This window comes from Perca fluviatilis, chromosome 10 (assembly GCF_010015445.1).
Source record: "Perca fluviatilis chromosome 10, GENO_Pfluv_1.0, whole genome shotgun sequence".
Classification (NCBI taxonomy): domain Eukaryota; kingdom Metazoa; phylum Chordata; class Actinopteri; order Perciformes; family Percidae; genus Perca; species Perca fluviatilis.
Genome location: NC_053121.1, coordinates 17782168 through 17799433, shown reverse-complemented (window position 1 = coordinate 17799433; position 17266 = coordinate 17782168). Strand labels below are relative to the sequence as shown.

The 17266-nt window shown below is 41.2% G+C and overlaps 2 protein-coding genes across 3 annotated transcripts in view; one reads left to right on the top strand and one right to left on the bottom strand.

Moving 5' to 3' along the window:
- The window catches only part of nr3c1 (nuclear receptor subfamily 3, group C, member 1 (glucocorticoid receptor)), a 30856-nt gene extending 30078 nt beyond the window's left edge, over positions 1-778 (bottom strand). The window contains exon 1 of one of the 2 annotated variants that reach the window (XM_039813176.1): positions 430-778. The gene's annotated coding sequence lies outside the window, so the exon portion shown is untranslated. The remainder of the gene's footprint in view (positions 1-429) is intronic. The other variant, XM_039813175.1, reaches the window with a different exon arrangement.
- A 3264-nt stretch (positions 779-4042) lies between these two features.
- Positions 4043-15874, top strand: LOC120567448 (BTB/POZ domain-containing protein KCTD16-like). The gene is made up of 2 exons (XM_039814419.1): positions 4043-5860; positions 14632-15874. The coding sequence occupies exons 1-2, from the start codon at positions 5050-5052 to the stop codon at positions 15081-15083; spliced, it is 1263 nt and encodes a 420-aa protein (XP_039670353.1). The 5' UTR covers positions 4043-5049; the 3' UTR covers positions 15084-15874.
- The last annotated feature ends 1392 nt before the right edge of the window (positions 15875-17266 follow it).

The following is a 17266-nucleotide window of genomic DNA, read 5'->3' as shown; positions in this document are numbered from 1 at the left end:
GACTGGGGAAAGTTGTCAAGCATGCGTCCCTGCGCGCCCTTGCTAGCTAACGAAGCAAAATATGTTAGCTATTCCAATTAGCAAAATGGTAACATGGGCGCATAAACAGCAGTGTTCACCTTGTATACACTGTATTTAAAGTAAACACACATAGCATGGGTTCGACCACAGAGCACACTCAGAGAGCCGTAAAGTTCAACCAAAACTAAGATATGCTAATGTTAGCTTCTTGCTAACTGTTAGCATGCGAATGTGGCTAACAGTTAAAGTGTCTGCGAGCCTGAATGTCGTTGACAGTGACGTTAGCCTGCTAGCCAACATAGTCCTTATAATTGCATATTTAGAGTTACATTTGCTACATTATTACATTTGTATTTATCCAACACACATATCAACTCAAATCTGTAAATAACAAAATCTCATATTTACCCTTGAAATGACTGATTGTTGGCATGTGTCCACAGGTCTTCTGTCAACATTGTTTTGGTTGAAAGTGGCAGACAACAGTCCACAACAGCAACACTGATTCAATGTTTGTTAACGTTGCTCCTCACGCGTCGTATCCAAGCTACATGGCTTGATAGAACGACAAAAACACGCCAAGCTGAGTGTGTTTTATGAGTTTTCAATCTTCTAGTGCGATCTAGCTTTAAATTGGCAAGAAAACTGCGTTAAACTGGTTTGAGCTGTGGACAGTCGCAGCTAGCCATTATGGAAAGTAGGCGCTAACTAACCTCCAGGAAAAAACATACAAAATGGAGAACTGAGCAAGCCAGCCCCATGGCAGACCTGTTTACAACACGCAGCACTACCTGCTGGGCATGCGGGGTAACTGCAGCTTGTTATGTGCTGGAGCTAAGTTCAAGCTCTTTTTCTTCTTTTCTTTGGGTTGGTAGACTAGACGCTGCAATGGCGTATTGCTGCTCTCTACTGTTTGTTATAAACAGTCCTTTAACAGTTGTTTTTATTTTGTTATATATTCCAATACAATGAAGATATTCCATCAGTTTCTTTATCTTAGTACACTCATCAAGGTTAAGTTAAGATCACAAAGTAAACTTTTCCAGCTGCTCGTATGTATCTGAAAAGCTTTCTCTTTTGTCATTAGTAGTTTTTGTACTGGCTTCCAGTGCAATGTAACACTTTCTTAGAGAGAGGTGCCAATAGGACCCAGACAACAGAGTATGAAGTACAGAGGCAATCCAGGCAAAGTGAGCATTAGCAGTGAACAAATCATTTAAACGGCATCCTCTTACATGATTGTTTATACAGCCGCCCACCATGGGGGCTCCACTGTTGCAGCTGTTAATGGAGCCTTTGCCAAAGAGACAGACAGTCAGACAGACATCTGAGGCAGAGGACAGTGAGATAAATTATGAATGGACATGATTGTAGTCATCCATAATGCAGTGACGATGATCAGATGATGAACTGGGTTTTGGGTTTTTATTTCTACCTGTAAAAAATAAAAATAAAAATGAAAGAAGTTGCGAATAGCTACAGAACTAAAGATCCCCAAATAAAGATACCAGGAGAGAACATGATGAGGTCTGAGTGCACTGCTGTGTATCCTACCACAGACACCAAGATTATTAGAATAGATCATTTTAAATCACGCAATTGATTGTTGGGTCTAAATGTGCATTCAAGAACATTTAGCACTCTGAGTGAGCAGACAAGCAGCAGAGTTCTGGATGTAATAGAGTTGTTTTCTGGATTTCTGGATGTTTGAGTTTATTAAGGACATTGTTTGAAAGGAAAAAATCCATATGTGCATTTTCAAAGATAACACAAAGCAAATAATGACTTTGTTCAAACAGAACAGAGATTAGAGTGTTTTTAAACGTGTTACTTTAATTATGACAAAACAACAACATACGATTTGTTTCTCAAGACATCCCTGTTCACAATTCTGCCATTTTATCTGGAAATATGACGTTATATATATATATATATATATATATATATATATATATATATATATATATATATATATATATATATATATATATATATATGATGTTTGTTTCCTGGGCAAGAGGAAACAGGGTAGACAGGCTATTACTGCATGCATGGGATAACAACTCTGCTGAAAGGTTTGGGCCTGTATTAGTTGTTGCTTTCAAGGCTACACAACAGTGCATTGTAAGATTTTCTAAGACAGACACTGTCTTGTTTGCAGAACTACACACCACTGGAACAATGTTTGGACACCAGAAGTGTAAATATATCAGTGGACATAATCATTTGTTGAGATTTAGAAAATATTTTTTAAACCATTTCTTTATATCAACATATATTTTGTACATGCAACACAACCTGACCTGCCTCAGAAAGTCTTAATTTCTTAGTATTTTAGCCCAGGCCACACTGCAGATTATTGCAAGAGCTTGCAAAATCCACAATTGTCAGTTTAATGTTACAGCATTAAACATACCGATTTCTTTTTACTTCTTGCTCAGCTAGGGCCCATATTGTCTTACATTATTCATGTTGAAGTTGCATGAAACTCAACCCTTTCCAAAAGATAGAATCTAACCTGGGAGTAGTGCATGAACAGGAAATAAAGTGAACACAGGAGGCTGGGAAATTTGCTGTAATGGGAGGATGAGTGAGATGAATAGGAAAGGGGTTTATATAGCACACATGGGATAGAATCATCCCAAAGCAGGCGACAGGGAATGAACTCAAGTCTTCTGTTATGCAAGTCCAACACCGTCCAGAGATATACTCAGATATATATATATATATATATATATATATATATATATATATATGAATGTATATAAATGTAAATAAAGAAAATAAACTCCCATAGAATCTATCTATCTATATTATCACCATCTAATGATATTAAATAGTTTTTCCTATCTACACATCTTCACATAATCCACAAAACATTACAATCACATCATGGAAAAAGAGATCAGTGATATGCTCACTATAGCTCTAAATCCCCACTGTTTGAATCCCACTCAGTCCCTTGTGGCTGCTTAGCAACCCCCTCTCCAGCACAATATACTCTAAATTAACAGGGTAAAGCGTGACCGCTGCCTCCTCAGAACCACGAGTCAAGGGTGCGCCTCATCATCAACGCCTTCTCTCAGCACTGAAGCAATACAAGTCTCTGATTTATTACAATGTGGCTTCAAAACACACTCAAAAACAAAAAAGCTGAAAAGCAAACATGAGATACAACAAAGTCTGAACCACAGATCAGTGTCAGAGCTACACTGGACATAAGGGACCTTATGGGCTACTCCATATGTCAAACAAGCAGGTCCATAAGTCTCACAGACTCAGGTGGTGATCGCACACCTTAGACTAGAGCATATTTTCAGGTAAACATCCTTGCTATACCTTAAACAACACTAGCTTGTTGTGACCTATATATACCAGCGTGTAAAGATGATGACAAGCATTGTCAAGCCTTAAATTTAGCCTCGCATCTCACTTCTTCCAAACTGGATTTTCTGCCCTACAGTACTTGACGTCACTGTGGAGTATACTGATGGCTCTATGACAAATGTACTGAGCAGGCCCTGAGCAATAATACACAAGTCTCAAACCCCTGTCCTCCAGCTACTATATGATCCAGAAAGAAAATGACTCAGTAATGAGGGTTCATCTTTCTGAGCCCCCCCCCCCTATTGATGCATTATGTTCATTTAGCATCAAAACACAATTACAATTAAGAGCTATGCATTGTTTCACTCTTGTATCTGTTTATTTGAGAGTAGAAGGAGAATCAAGCAGCTGAGACTTTGTGCGAGCAAAGATCTGTCCATGGTCCTGAAATAGATCACTTGGTCAAATCGATGAGGAATTCAATTGTCAAATTCAGTGACAGTGTTCTGGCTGTAAAAGTGATAATGCTGCCTGAAGGTTCAATCATAGATGCAGAAGAGTGCAAAAGTCATTTTGCACTTTTTTATGTTTATTTCGTCTAATGTCTGATCCATTATGGGTAGTTGGATGGAAAAGGAGTTGAAGAGTAGTATCCTGTAGACCACCAGCTCTATTCACGTGTAGCTGTCACTGCCGATGAGTCTCTGAGCAAGACACTGCATGGGACCTAACCCCTCACCCGTCTCTCGGGATAAGCGCGTCAGCTAAAAGCGTTAAATGTAAATGCGAAAGCCTCTGTGAAGACTCAGAAGAAGGGATTAAAATCCGCAACGCTGGATGTTAAAACTGCATTAGACCTGAATCCTCTCCGCCAGCTGCACGCCGCCCGTGACTAGATTTTCATGAAAAACTGTACAGATGAACCAACATCAGTCCGCTTTGTGTCGATCGTCTGCAAATGTCATTTTCCTTTAAGATGATGTAAGACATTACTTCATGGGACGATTTCTCTCTCTCTCTCTCTCTCTCTCTCTCTCTCTCTCTCTCTCTGCAAGAGAACAGCTTGGAGCAACATTATCTTAAAGCTTCTGCCGGGCCAAACGTTTCCGCACTCAGCAGTTTGGAGAGATGGGTGCGCACAGGAGTCCCACTTCCATCCTCCTCTCTGCGAGCAACCTCGGAGAATGTTTCAGCATCCCAGTTGTCAAGAGCGACGCTTAGTAGCAGAATGATGGGATGCATGCACATTATTCAGTTGCTCCTGGACTGATGTGACTGAACCAGAAGCCAGACGCAAGACCTTTCCACAGAAAACTTAAAACAAAAAACAAAAAAAGGTTTGTTTGACTTTTTTTGATGGAGGGAAATTTGAGAGTGACGTGAGGATTGTATTTCTTTGAAGTCACAGTAATGACCCATTGCAGTGGATGTGTGTTACATGATGCGCTCACTTAGGATAATCGATTCTGTTCAAAAAGCATGCACCGTGGACAGGCACATTTACGCATGGAGTTAAAGGATATACTGTAGGCCCACATTGGGATTGTTTGTCATAAGACATTGTATGCAAGGACTGCAGCTTGAATCAACACTATGCTTTGGGTCTGAGGGCATTAACACCATGCAGCTGCATCCCACACCCTGAACTTCTGGGACGTTTGCGCTCCGTGATCGAAGCTCAGATTTCGTGCTGAAAAAAAAATGGCACTGAGCGAAAACTGCAAAACGCAACCTGCAACGGGGCAAACCCCTCCATCGGATGTTATTGAGCTAAACGTAGGTGGACAGGTGTATTACACTCGCCATGCCACCTTGACAAGCTTTCCAAATTCCTTACTTGGGAATCTGTTCTCTAACAAGAAGGGGTCCTCAAATGACTTGTCCCGGGACCTCAGAGGACGTTATTTTATTGACAGAGATGGCTTTTTGTTTCGGTATGTATTGGATTATCTTAGAGACAAGCAAGTTGTCCTCCCTGACCACTTCCCCGAGAGAGGAAGGTTGAAACGAGAGGCGGAATACTTCCAGCTGCCAGATTTGGCCAAACTTTTATCTTCCGATGATTCTAAACTATTTCCAGACGACTTGTGCTACAGTGATTTTGATGATGAGTCGCAGGGCAGCGACCAGAGGTTTTACCCCCCTTACTCACTGGACAGGAGGTATGGCTACATAACGGTCACTTTCAAAAGCGCTTGCGCTGACGGAGGCAGAGAAAGTCAAATTGATGTCAAGGCCAAAAAGTTACCGAGGATCTTCATCAGCAGTAGAATTGGCTTGGCGAAAGAGGTATTTGGAGACGCCCTGAATGAGAACAGGGACTCGGACAGACCACCGGACCGTTACACCTCCAGGTTTTACCTCAAGTTCAGGCACCTGGAGAGAGCATTTGACATGCTGTCAGAGAGCGGCTTTCACATTGTGGCCTGCAATTCGTCCCTGACTGCGTCCTCCATCGCTCATTACGCGGATGACAGGGTCTGGTCCAATTACGCACAGTACATCTTCTACCGTGAGTGTAGATTTATTCCTACTCTATTCTTTCAGAGGTGATGTGAGATAAGATGGTGGCTTCGACCTCCAGAAATAATTAGAATGCAAACAGCCAAGTTAAATACAAACATTCGTAACAAAACCCAAGTGCCCCTCCCTACATCAGAATGATATTGCATGATGTTCATCAAAAAGGGCGTTTTTCCTCATTAAAAGTTGTAAAAAGTTTACCCACATAGCTTTCCATAAGAAATCCCATGCGATTTGTTTCCAATGGTCTAGATTTAGAAGTGATGTGCAGAAACTGGTGTGTGTTAGCTCATGCCACCTGGAGGCATGGTGGGGTACATACATACTTCTTGAATCTTTGCATCCCTTGCAGTCGCTGACTTTAAACTTCTGTTTTGGGGCCTAGATAAGAGGCAAACATGCCTTCGGTCCTCAGGGGAATTGAGTCATAATGCTGCTATACTTCAAATACGTATATGTGCGCCATGCGTAAACACACACTATAGCTCAGATGGGTCTGGATCTGATGGGTTGAGAATAAAGCACCAGTGGGCAGCACAAAATTCACATGAATGCTGCTGCATTCTCTTGAATCAGCTTTGCTTTTCACTTGAAGACAACATTTGTTTATCAGCAAATGCCTTAATTAGCTGCAAATATGGTTCATTCCACTCTCTGCAGAGGGATGAGTTGGACCATATGGCCAGTTAAAAAGCACTTTGTTTATTATTCTGAATGGCTCCCTTTGGAAGAGCTGAAGAAAACCCAGTTGGTGGGTCAAGGTTGGAGGTGCAGGAGGGTGGGCTGAGGAAGACATGACATATGGTTTGCTAATGATTTACCAATAGTGTTGTTAATATAGACTAATTATAAAAGAGGGGTCTGCCTTGACCCGCATGAGCGTCCAGCCAGGTAGGATTTTCCTTAGTCATTCAACTTTCTGGAGCACAACATATGGCGTTGGTGTTCACCCTCTTCCCCATTAACAGACACTACCCTAGGCTAGGACGAAGACACAGAACAGTGGGAGGAGGATGAGAAGGAGGTTAGAGACACGGGAGAAACTCCAATAAATACAGCATGGAAGGAAAGATGATGCAGAGTAAGAAAAGCGCAGAAAGGAAGAGAGGGACTTTATGAAAGCAAGCTGAAAGGGGGAGGCGAGCAGATGGAGGGCAGAGCGACGGAGCAAAAGGGATGAGGGAGTAAAAGTTGCATGAGACCTGGCCATGGGGAGAAAGAACTGAGGCAGAAAGAAGAGAGGGGGAGCGAGGAGCAAAAATAGATTAAAGTAAGTATAGACAGGAAAGTTCATTGGGTCTGAAGGAGCAGAGAGGAAGATGCAGAAGAAGAGGGAGAGAGGGTTTTCACTAAAAGAGAGTAGACAAGGTGAGGGTGAAAGGAAACACACACACACACACACACATATTATATATATTCGCTCACATATATATATATATATATATATATATATATATAGCAGTTGTTAGGAGACAGAGGCCTAGTCAGGATGATAGATAGACACATCAGAAGCAGACATGCGTGAGAGCCCTTGCTTCACAGCAGCACAGCGGCCCGCATCTACTTTCTAACTAACTATAACCTGATTCTGAATGTGGGACACTGACTGGCCTAGGGCAGGTAGTCCTAAACTAAGAATGCATGTAGACAAGTGCACTTTTGGGGTGGGCACGAAACAGATGTGTTTTATTGTTGTTTGTTGTTTTCAGCAGAACATTTCACTGCTTTCCTTCTACCCCCAGCCCCCCCTCCCATCCAATCACAGGCTCATATGGAGTGAAACGGGGATGCTGGGTTTTTGTTCAGAATGTAAAAAGAGCAATCCGGCGCAGTTAATAAATTGAGAGAAATTCTCCCAGCCTGTCAGTTCCTGAGCATCATCCATGTTACTCTTCTTGTTAAATGCGTCAGTTGTTTTCTACAGGCTCCACTGACTCTCAGTAATAGTAGACTCCAGTCTCCAAATTGCCAACAGTAGATATTCATCATTTTACTGCATGGAATCATCTGTATTAAGAGTCAGGGGACTCGTTCACTCAAAACGTTAAGACACTCTACTCTCAATTATTGTCATCCACTCCAGCTCAGTAGGATATATGCTGCTGGTTTCCCCACAGACTAAAACAAATGATTCTTTCAGGAAAAGGGCACTCTCCCCAGGAGTCCGCAGTGTCCGAGGGTTCATCATGAACAAGAGTTTTTGCTCCTGATGGTCACGGTGATGTTATGGCCATCAGGTATGACGTGTTCACCCTTTGAATAAACAACTGAACCAGAGCATATATTAAAACAGATAGCCACCACACATTAGAGTAAATGGGACAGAGGACAGCTGGTTGCAGCATCTTGCATTGTATTGCATTAAGTGGGGGATACATATGTATATGGAAGCACATAAATAGTCATGGAAAAATTATATATAAAAAGTCCAAATTAATAGATACAAAGTCATAATTATGATATAAAAACTATAAGATGCAAGTCAAAATTATGACATTAAAGTCATAATTATGAGATAAAAAAAAAATAAAAAATAATAATTACTTAGTAACAGAGGTGTATAGTCCAGGTGCCAGAAAGTAAAAATCCTGCCATGTTTTTGGATCTGCCTCTACATCTAGAACAGGTGTTTTCACTAACGAGCTCATCTACCTGGTAGAGGAGCTGGTTTAGTGATGGTTGGGACAGCTGCTGGACAGGATTTCTACTTTCTGGCACCTGGACTATACAACTCTGCTTAGTAAGTCAAAATTTTAACTTATCCTGGTGACACATGATCCTGTCAGGTAATCAATCAATCAATCAATCAATCAATCAATCAGTCAATCAATCAATCAATAAATCAATCAATCAATCAATCAAACAAACCATTTTTATTTGTCAAATGAAATCTTACGAGGCACAATTCAACTGAAATGTAATCCCATCAGCTCCTTTAACTTGTGGATGATTCATCATAAAGCAGAATGTGGCCGTCAGATTGGCACACAGAAAAAGAGTTACCCGGTTGAATGGCACCAGCTCTCCAGTATCCAGCCAAGTCACAGCTCGCGACATCACGCTGGAAACCAACGCAGGCACGGAGTCCAGCTCACCGAAGTCACAGAGAAGTCACAGCTGGTGTTCAATTCCTTCACGCTTGCCTCTGTTCCTCTGCTTCTGATGTAGAGCGTATGTGTCAAGCAGACATGTAGGGACATTTAGTTTTTTCGATTGGCAGTGACAACATTATTGTTGTAGTGATTAACAACTCTAACCTCCCAGTTGGCGTTTGGGACCAGTCTTATTATTGCTTATCATCTCTGGGGAGAGAGGAGAGTGCTGGCTAATTAAAAAGCAATCTGTAATCCCAAAGTATTTCCAGCGTCTCCAGTCATGCAGGATGGAGATGCAATTTTAGAAAGATAATTTCTAACCTATTTTATAGGCAATTTGAAATATAAGTTTTATTTTTATATTATATTTCAAAATATGAGTCAATTTATAGATGAGAATTAGCTATCATCATGGATACAATAAAGTCACAGCCTGATTTGACATTACTGCTTCCACATCACACAGGCAGAGCAAACCATCATTGAACATTAGAGACAGTTTCATCTTTCCCCATCTGAAAGGGCTGTGCAGAAGTGCCTTGTCAAAATGGGAAACACGTACAGTAAAGATGGAGAATGATTATACTTGCCAGGTGTGCTCTGTTAATGTGCATTCTTCATTTGGGCTGGGAATGAGATGATGTGTGGCCATAATGGCTCCTGAACAATGGCGGAAAGAAGAGAGTTGAATGGAGGGGGGAGTAATCAATTGCTTGGGTGTAATGGAGGCAAAGATTGGGCCGTCCCCAAGCTCCCAGAGAGCCTGTTTGGAGTCTGGATGGATTGGCAGTGCCTACAAGAGATGGATGGTGCTACCATGAATAACTCATATACGTCTTAAAAAGCACCTGGGCAGAAAGATGGTCAGAAATAAGGCGCGGGTGTGTGCTTGTGCCATTATTTCTCACAATGATTGCAGCACCTTGCGCACTTCATCAGTTCAAGTAGACAATCTGGCTCACCTTGGGAGCAAACCTGAGCTTATTGAAAAGCTGCAGATGCAAAAGGAAAATATATTTTTGAAATCAATCATTTTTTAAAGCACTGAATTTTGAAGGACCATGCTGGTGGTTTTTCATGTTTTAGGTCATAAAATGCAAATAGTATTCTTCACAGCACTTGCCGTATGTTTTCTAAATCTTACTACAAGCTTTTATATTGATTAATACAGCTGTTAGTTTCCATCTCTTCTCACTATAGCATTTTAATAAACTTGCAGAGACGTAGAACATGTATAAAATAGGTTATATAAAATATCTGTTATAATGATCTTTTTTGTTTGTCAAAGTTTGAAGCACACACTAACCCTCTCACGCTGTCGTTCTGATGCTTATTGATCGTCTTCTGTATTGGATCTTCCAACAATATCCTGTAATGACTGCTGACTCACAAATCACAACAAGGAGAGTTTTCAAAAACGTCCCTGCTGGTAACTTCATTACCAAGTGGTGTTTATATACAATTTTGACAATTAAAAAGACTGAATATGGACTTTGATAGATTACCCAAATTAAGCAATTTGCAGTTTCCATATTAAAAAGAGTGAATGCAATGACTGCATTACAGGTAAACATACAAACTTAAAACCTCCAGTATGTTCCTTTTGAAACCAAGAACTGACTTAATAATAATTCATCATCATTTCAATATTGTCTTTTTTTTAAATCCCTGGTTCTGTTACTTCTGTGCTCTGTAGCTGTTGGAGAACAGGTATAACAGCTCTTACCATCTGACATCCAACACCTTAATGATCCCTCCAGAAACACTAACGGCTACATGGATGATGAAGCTCACATTGTGGGCGGGGCTGAGAGTTTTCTAAGAGTGGGTAGCCTGTTTAAAGAGCAAATGAAAGCATGTTTGGGTGTCAACATAAACATATGTGTGTCTTTTTTTTCTCCAAATAATTGATTCATTTTAATTCAGTGATTGAGGAATTAAATAAGGAGCTGATGCTTGACCTTAGACGTGACTCTTTGAATATCACCTACTTGACAGGGTGAAGGACCAGAATCGCCTCTCGTCTTTCCACACGCTTCTTGAGGCTTTATTTAGGTGATGACAAGAGCTCGATGAATGCTCAGGACACCTTCTTCGCTTTCTCATCGCCTCATCTTGCTTCATCCGTGCTTGTGCAGTGGGGGTGTGGCTCTGGGTCAAGACACGGCCCCACAGGGAGAGGCTGATATAGACGTTTGAATCTGTCTGAGTTGCTTGATCATCTCGCTGTCAGGGAGACACTCAGCGTGGCAGCCACCCTCTGACTCTGGGAGAGGACAGCTCCCCCTTGTCATTAACAATCAGCCAATGAAGCTGTCATTCTCCCCATGGAAAACAGATAATTTGGGCCAGGGCAGTAATGGGTCTATGAGAGAGCGCGAGTGTCCTTGAATTATCATGTAAAGCTTGTTGGGTTACCCCGACTATTCCTCTCCAGCTCTTTCTCATCACTGCTGCTGATGAGGGTTGTTTTAGCAAAGTAGAGCTGGCTGGGTGGAGGTAATTAATATTGACAAATTCAATTGTATGGAGATATTACTGACATTATTATAGAGGATGGCTATAGCCATCAGTTAGGCTGGACACAAACTGCTGAAGTGATACTTTTGCAGCAAATAGGACTATCTCTGTGAAATGGATTTCCCTCACCCTACTGTCACTGCCTTTGCAAGACAAGCCTTTTTTCAGCTGCAAGGACACGCTGGCCTAATTTGTGAGCTAACAAGCATGTAAACTACACTCCTCCTGAGGCAGTGGCAGAGTAAAACATATTTGTGTGTGACTGGATATGGGAGCTGGAGAATATAAGAGTGTGTCTAAGATCAGAGCGCCTCTGCTCATATGAGCTTAACTCCCTGACTGGCTGCATGAATATGCATATTTAACCTGCCAGAGAATATTACCGCTAATACTTATAGCTTTTTTTCACCAAACTAATCAGGACTCCCTTTTTTTCTCCCTATTGTGTTTTTTCACGCCCAAAGTCTTGGCCAGAGAATGTTATACTAGAACCAAGCAGCAACTAAAGCATCTGAAGATGATTCACACCACTCAGCCTCGCAGGAGTTTGATGTGGTTTGGCAAAGAAAGCAAGTATGTTAATTACAGAAATTCAAAAGTTAAGTGTCTTTTTGGCCTGACTTCGACAGCTTGTATTTAAACCGCTGCTTTGTGTTCAAAGCTTATTTTTATTTATTTAGATTGAGGGCACAGTTCACATCACTGCTGACATCCACATTTAAAAAGCAGACAGCTTCGCGTCAATCAAGTGCAAATCTGAAATAAATTGCGATATGGCCTCCTGGTTGATTGTTATAACAATATGAAATTGCTGAGTGATGAGTCTTTCTTGTCCCTCTTTATTTATTTTTTTGCCACTCAGATTACAATTACAAGACCAAAGCACAAAGCTGCTCTGCTGTTAAAGGAATAATCATCATCACACACCCTTGATGAGTCAGTTTAGAGGCACAGATGAAAACAAACACACTGTCTGGCAAGAAAGCCACTGACATTTGAATTATAGTTTGTCAGAGCCCTCTTCCTTTCGCCCCCACCATGTCCTACTTTTCTGCCATTTAAAACCTCTTAATGGGTAAAATCGTGTAATTTTAATCCAATATCCAGGCAGTTGAATTTCCATAAAACTCTGACCTCTTTCAGGCACGAGGACAAACATCCCAGCTTTCATTAGAGATGGAAAGGAGTTGGAGGATACCCCGTGTGACACGCCTGCATGCCTCTATGCCGAACTCGACTCCCTCTCTCCGTCTCATTTATGAGAAGTGCAGACACAGCCGGAGTCTGATCTGAGGACCAGGCCCAGTCGTTTAATGTGTTTGGAATATGATCTCTTAGACAGGCTATATTGATATGAGAAAAAAAAATGCAATCAATAGCTTCCCTGAAAAGATACCAAAGAGTATCACACAGCGACTTAAATGTAGCGTGTGTTTAAATGTATCCGAGAATGACTTAGTCGTTTCCTTTCTTGGCTCTGAAGGGGGCATCAAAGCTTGACACTACACCCCTTTATCCAAGACACACAGTTTGTGGTTGTGTTCTGACACATGCAGATGTTTTTGCATTATGAGGTTGTCCATGTCCACGCTTCATTTAGACAAATGATTGTATAAAACAAAATGCAAGCCCAGGTGCATTGAGCCTGTCAGTGGCTTTAATATAATTTATTCTCCTGCATGGGCTGCAAATGTTATAAAGCTATTATTGGCAGTTGGCGAGTTTCCTAAACGGATTGCCCCTCTGGACTACAGCATCCATCCATCCATTTAGAAACAATGCTCAGCCTCCCTCCTCCTGATCCTCCTCACTAAAGCGCCTGCATCCATTTGCCTGGTGCTGCTTGTCTGCTGGATTCAGCTAGATTCATTTTCTGCGGGGGGAAATTGGTGCACTGATTGGCCCCTTTACTCATGGATTAGCCATTAAAAAGCTGTTAGTGACTCTCTCACTATCAGCTCAATGCAATCATCTCACTAGAGATAAGGTCATTATTACAGTGTGCGCAGAGAGGTTAAAATCCCTCTTGAACTCTGTTCAGTATAAATTGGTGCATGCACTGGAAGGAGGTAATGGATAAATCATTGCTCCCTCTGAGATATCATTGCTTTTGAGTCTGTATCATCATATTGGAAAAAGCCATTAAGAGGTTTTTAGTCTGTTTGCATGAGTTTATTTCTCATACACTGTTATTTATATTACATAGACTCTAGAGCACCAGCAGCTTTCAACACTGTACATTTCTACCTGTTAGTACGTCTAAAAGAGACCATAGTTCAAGGGTATTTTTGGAAATGAAAGACAGCTACAGTGTTTACTGTCTTTACTTGAACACTTCACAAGCCAGCGGGCAGTGCAGCACTGTATTTCTGGTTCATAATTAGCAGTGTAGGAGGATGTGAGAATAAGAGGAAGAATGAAGACTACTAAAATCTTTTGTTTCTATCTGGTTCACTGCCTGTCCGGACTTCATGACAGGTGATCAGGACACCTGCAGGTACATCTATTCACTGACCCAGTTCTGTTACCACCCAAGATGAATTATACGTTGTGTTTATCTGTCTTTTGTACCTTGTTGCCTAAAGGTAGAACGCAACTTATCTAGTGATCTGAAAACACAAATATAATACACCATCTTCTTAATACAAGCCAGTCAGGTTACAGTTCTATTAAGAAACTGCGACAGCAAAGCAGATTGTTTTGGCTCTGAGACAAGCTTTGCCTTGGGAAATGGGAAAGGTCTTTTAGGGAGCTGTACTGAATCACGCCGAGCTCTGGGGCCTCTCCTTATCGGAAAAAAAGCAATATGCACAGCCCGCAAGCTCTTTGAAATTCAGCAATTAAATGTCAAAATGCATGTTCTTACATCTGTACCCCCCAAATACCCACACACACTCATTTGGTATTCGTTTAAAGATATTTGTACGACATTGAAAGTGCTGTGTAGGCATTTGTCAGCATTTGCTTGATCAGTGCAACTGTTTCTTTTGATTACAGCTTGAATCTGTCACGATACAGACAGCTGGGACATAGTTTACAGTGTGGTTCTGCATGAGAGATGGTCTTGCCGCAACAGAAAATGTACTGCATGTGGTCAAAACAAGTGACAAATGTGTTTGTGTGTGTGTGTGTGTGTGTTTTCCAGGTGGGTCCTCAAGGTGGTTGTCATCACACTGTGACTGCTGCTGCAAGAGCCACAAAAGTGAGCGTGAAGGAGAGAGCGGCACTTCCTTCAATGAGCTCTCCACTTCCTGTTCTGAGACCCAGTCGGAGGCCAGTTCCCCTCAAGGAACCGTGATCTGTGGTCCCGTGAGCCGGCGCGCCAATGTCCAGACGCTGGACCGTCCCATGCCCAAAGGACCAGTTCACATGCTGCAGCAGGCAGAGATGCGCCGCAAGACTGACATGCTACGAGTGAGAACCTTCGGGGTCCGAGAACGAGAGGCCGCAAAAAGGAAAGCCAACAAGGAGAAGATGACTCCAGAGCAGGAGCTGGAGAAATGCATCCAGGAGTTCCGGCGCATCAGAATTCCTGATCGCTTTCCGGAGAGGAAGTACATGTGGCAATCAGAGCTCCTGAGAAAGTACCGTCTCTAAATATGAGTGGGAAGAAGAAGAAAGAGATGGAAGTATCATGTCACCATCAATGGAGAGTATTAACTGCTTAGGCAATAGACTGCACTCTCTAAGGCACATACTGTATTAGAAAAAAACTATGGCCACTTTCCCGCCAGCATGACTAGCTGAGCACACAAAGTACAAGGCAGTGTGAGTCATTGATTTGTAAAGTATGCACAGTGTTGTGGATGATATGCACATGTGTAAATCAGGTTACTCCTGTTGGGGCTTACATCACTGACCCTGTTCTCACTTCAGATAGCAGACAGTGTACTAACTACTATTATATCACTAGTTGAAGCAACAAAGCAACCTCAGGGGCAACATCATTTCAAATCATCAACCTATCACATACTTTATGTGCAATTGCCCACAATAGCGAATTTTTTAAAATGGATGTACCCATATGGTGCTGAGAGTTAGCAATGGAATATCACTATAGCCTACTCCACTGATAACACATATACTTAAACAAGGCTTTGATATCGGCACTGCATGTCATTTCACCCTTAGCATAATTATGCAATATCAAACAAACTTTAAATTCACTGTTTTGTGTGATGGGTAAAAATGGTGTGTTGTGACTGGGGCTAACTTAAATGAGGAAAGCACTGCCTAGACCTGTTTGCCATTGTAAAACGTTTTGTCCAATGTTGTCATTATGTGTTGGATAGATGATGTTGTGTAGGAGATAGAGTAATGTCAATGGATATTTGACTAATCCTTGATTGTAAATGTGCAAAAAAACTAATAAATGGGTTTGAATTGTATTGATTCTTAATTGACCTTCTTGTGATCTTCAGTTAATTAAGATTAACACAGAAATTCAGATTTTAGAGCCTTAATGACCAATCACTAAATTTCTCCCAGTCGTGCTGTCTTGTAATTTAATGTTATCTATCACAAAAATAGTCCGACTGATGGACACATACCCACACATCATGGCTACGTCAACTTGCGTTAACAAAAACTCTGATGTGATTTGTTGGCGTGTCAAAAAGTCGTTGTTTTGTAAAATTACACATTACATCTATTTGTTCTCGTGGTTATGACTCCTGTACGATAATTTTCCTCAAAATATGATAATTTTAAGCCTCTGGTACTGCTGCCTAACAAGCTTTTGGTTTAGCTTTCGCTTACCAAGGCTACATTCTGAAGTGGTGTGCTGTGCAAAGGGCTATAGTTATAGTGATTCTCTAAAGAGTTTGGAATCTTGTTTAGCATTTACAAAGCCAAAGATTAAAGAGAAAAGTGTGTAATTATCTGATCAAACATAACCTGCAAACATTAGCATGTCTGGCTAAAAGCTTACTGTAGAAACTAACCCAGTGCTTTGCTTGAGTCACGTCTTTCGAATCTCTACAACCGAAGTGGCGGGTGCAAAGTCAGCATGACTTATAGTAAAAAATGCTATAATTATTAGAACAAGACTCAGGTTAAAAAATATCCTATACTGACAGCAGTATGTTCCCATGTTTCTCTGGTCAGAGGTGACATGATTTTGCATGTACGCACAATAATTAGGTTTAAGCTATAAGATTGTGCAGGACTGAAAACAAAAGTGTCTTCGTTTGTGTTGCATTCACCATCACCAGCCAACCAACCCCTTACAAAACTGGCTTCTTGAAGACTTGAAATAGATCCCCCCTTGTTGACATTTCAGTGTGTGCCTCATCCTCTTGGGATGATCTCAAGGAAATGAGAAGAGATCCATAGCTGTGCATCACAAGCACCATTTATAGAGAGCACTATTTTTAGCAAACAGATTTTTGCAGTACTGCCACATTGCATCCATAAGGAACAAGGCTTAGGGACTGCATCACTGCAACCCCAAAAACAGCCTGTGTGATGATAGATGAAGAAGAACTGCTTCTCTCTTGGGACAGTGGGTGTCCTACAACAAGTTCAAAGGAAAACACTTTGTTAAGGCTCTGTGTTACATTTACTCCATGTGCAAAAATGCATATGACATTAACAAAATTATAAGACATATTCCCCAAAGGCCCTGCTACCTTTGTCAGTTTAGGCACAAATGCAAACTGAAACCAATAATCCTGGTCAGAAAAAGACAGCAGCCTACAACCATATGTTACAAAAAAGAAAGTTAAAAATATCTCAGCTTTTAAGTCTCTATTTAGCTGCTATTTAACTAAGAAGAGATA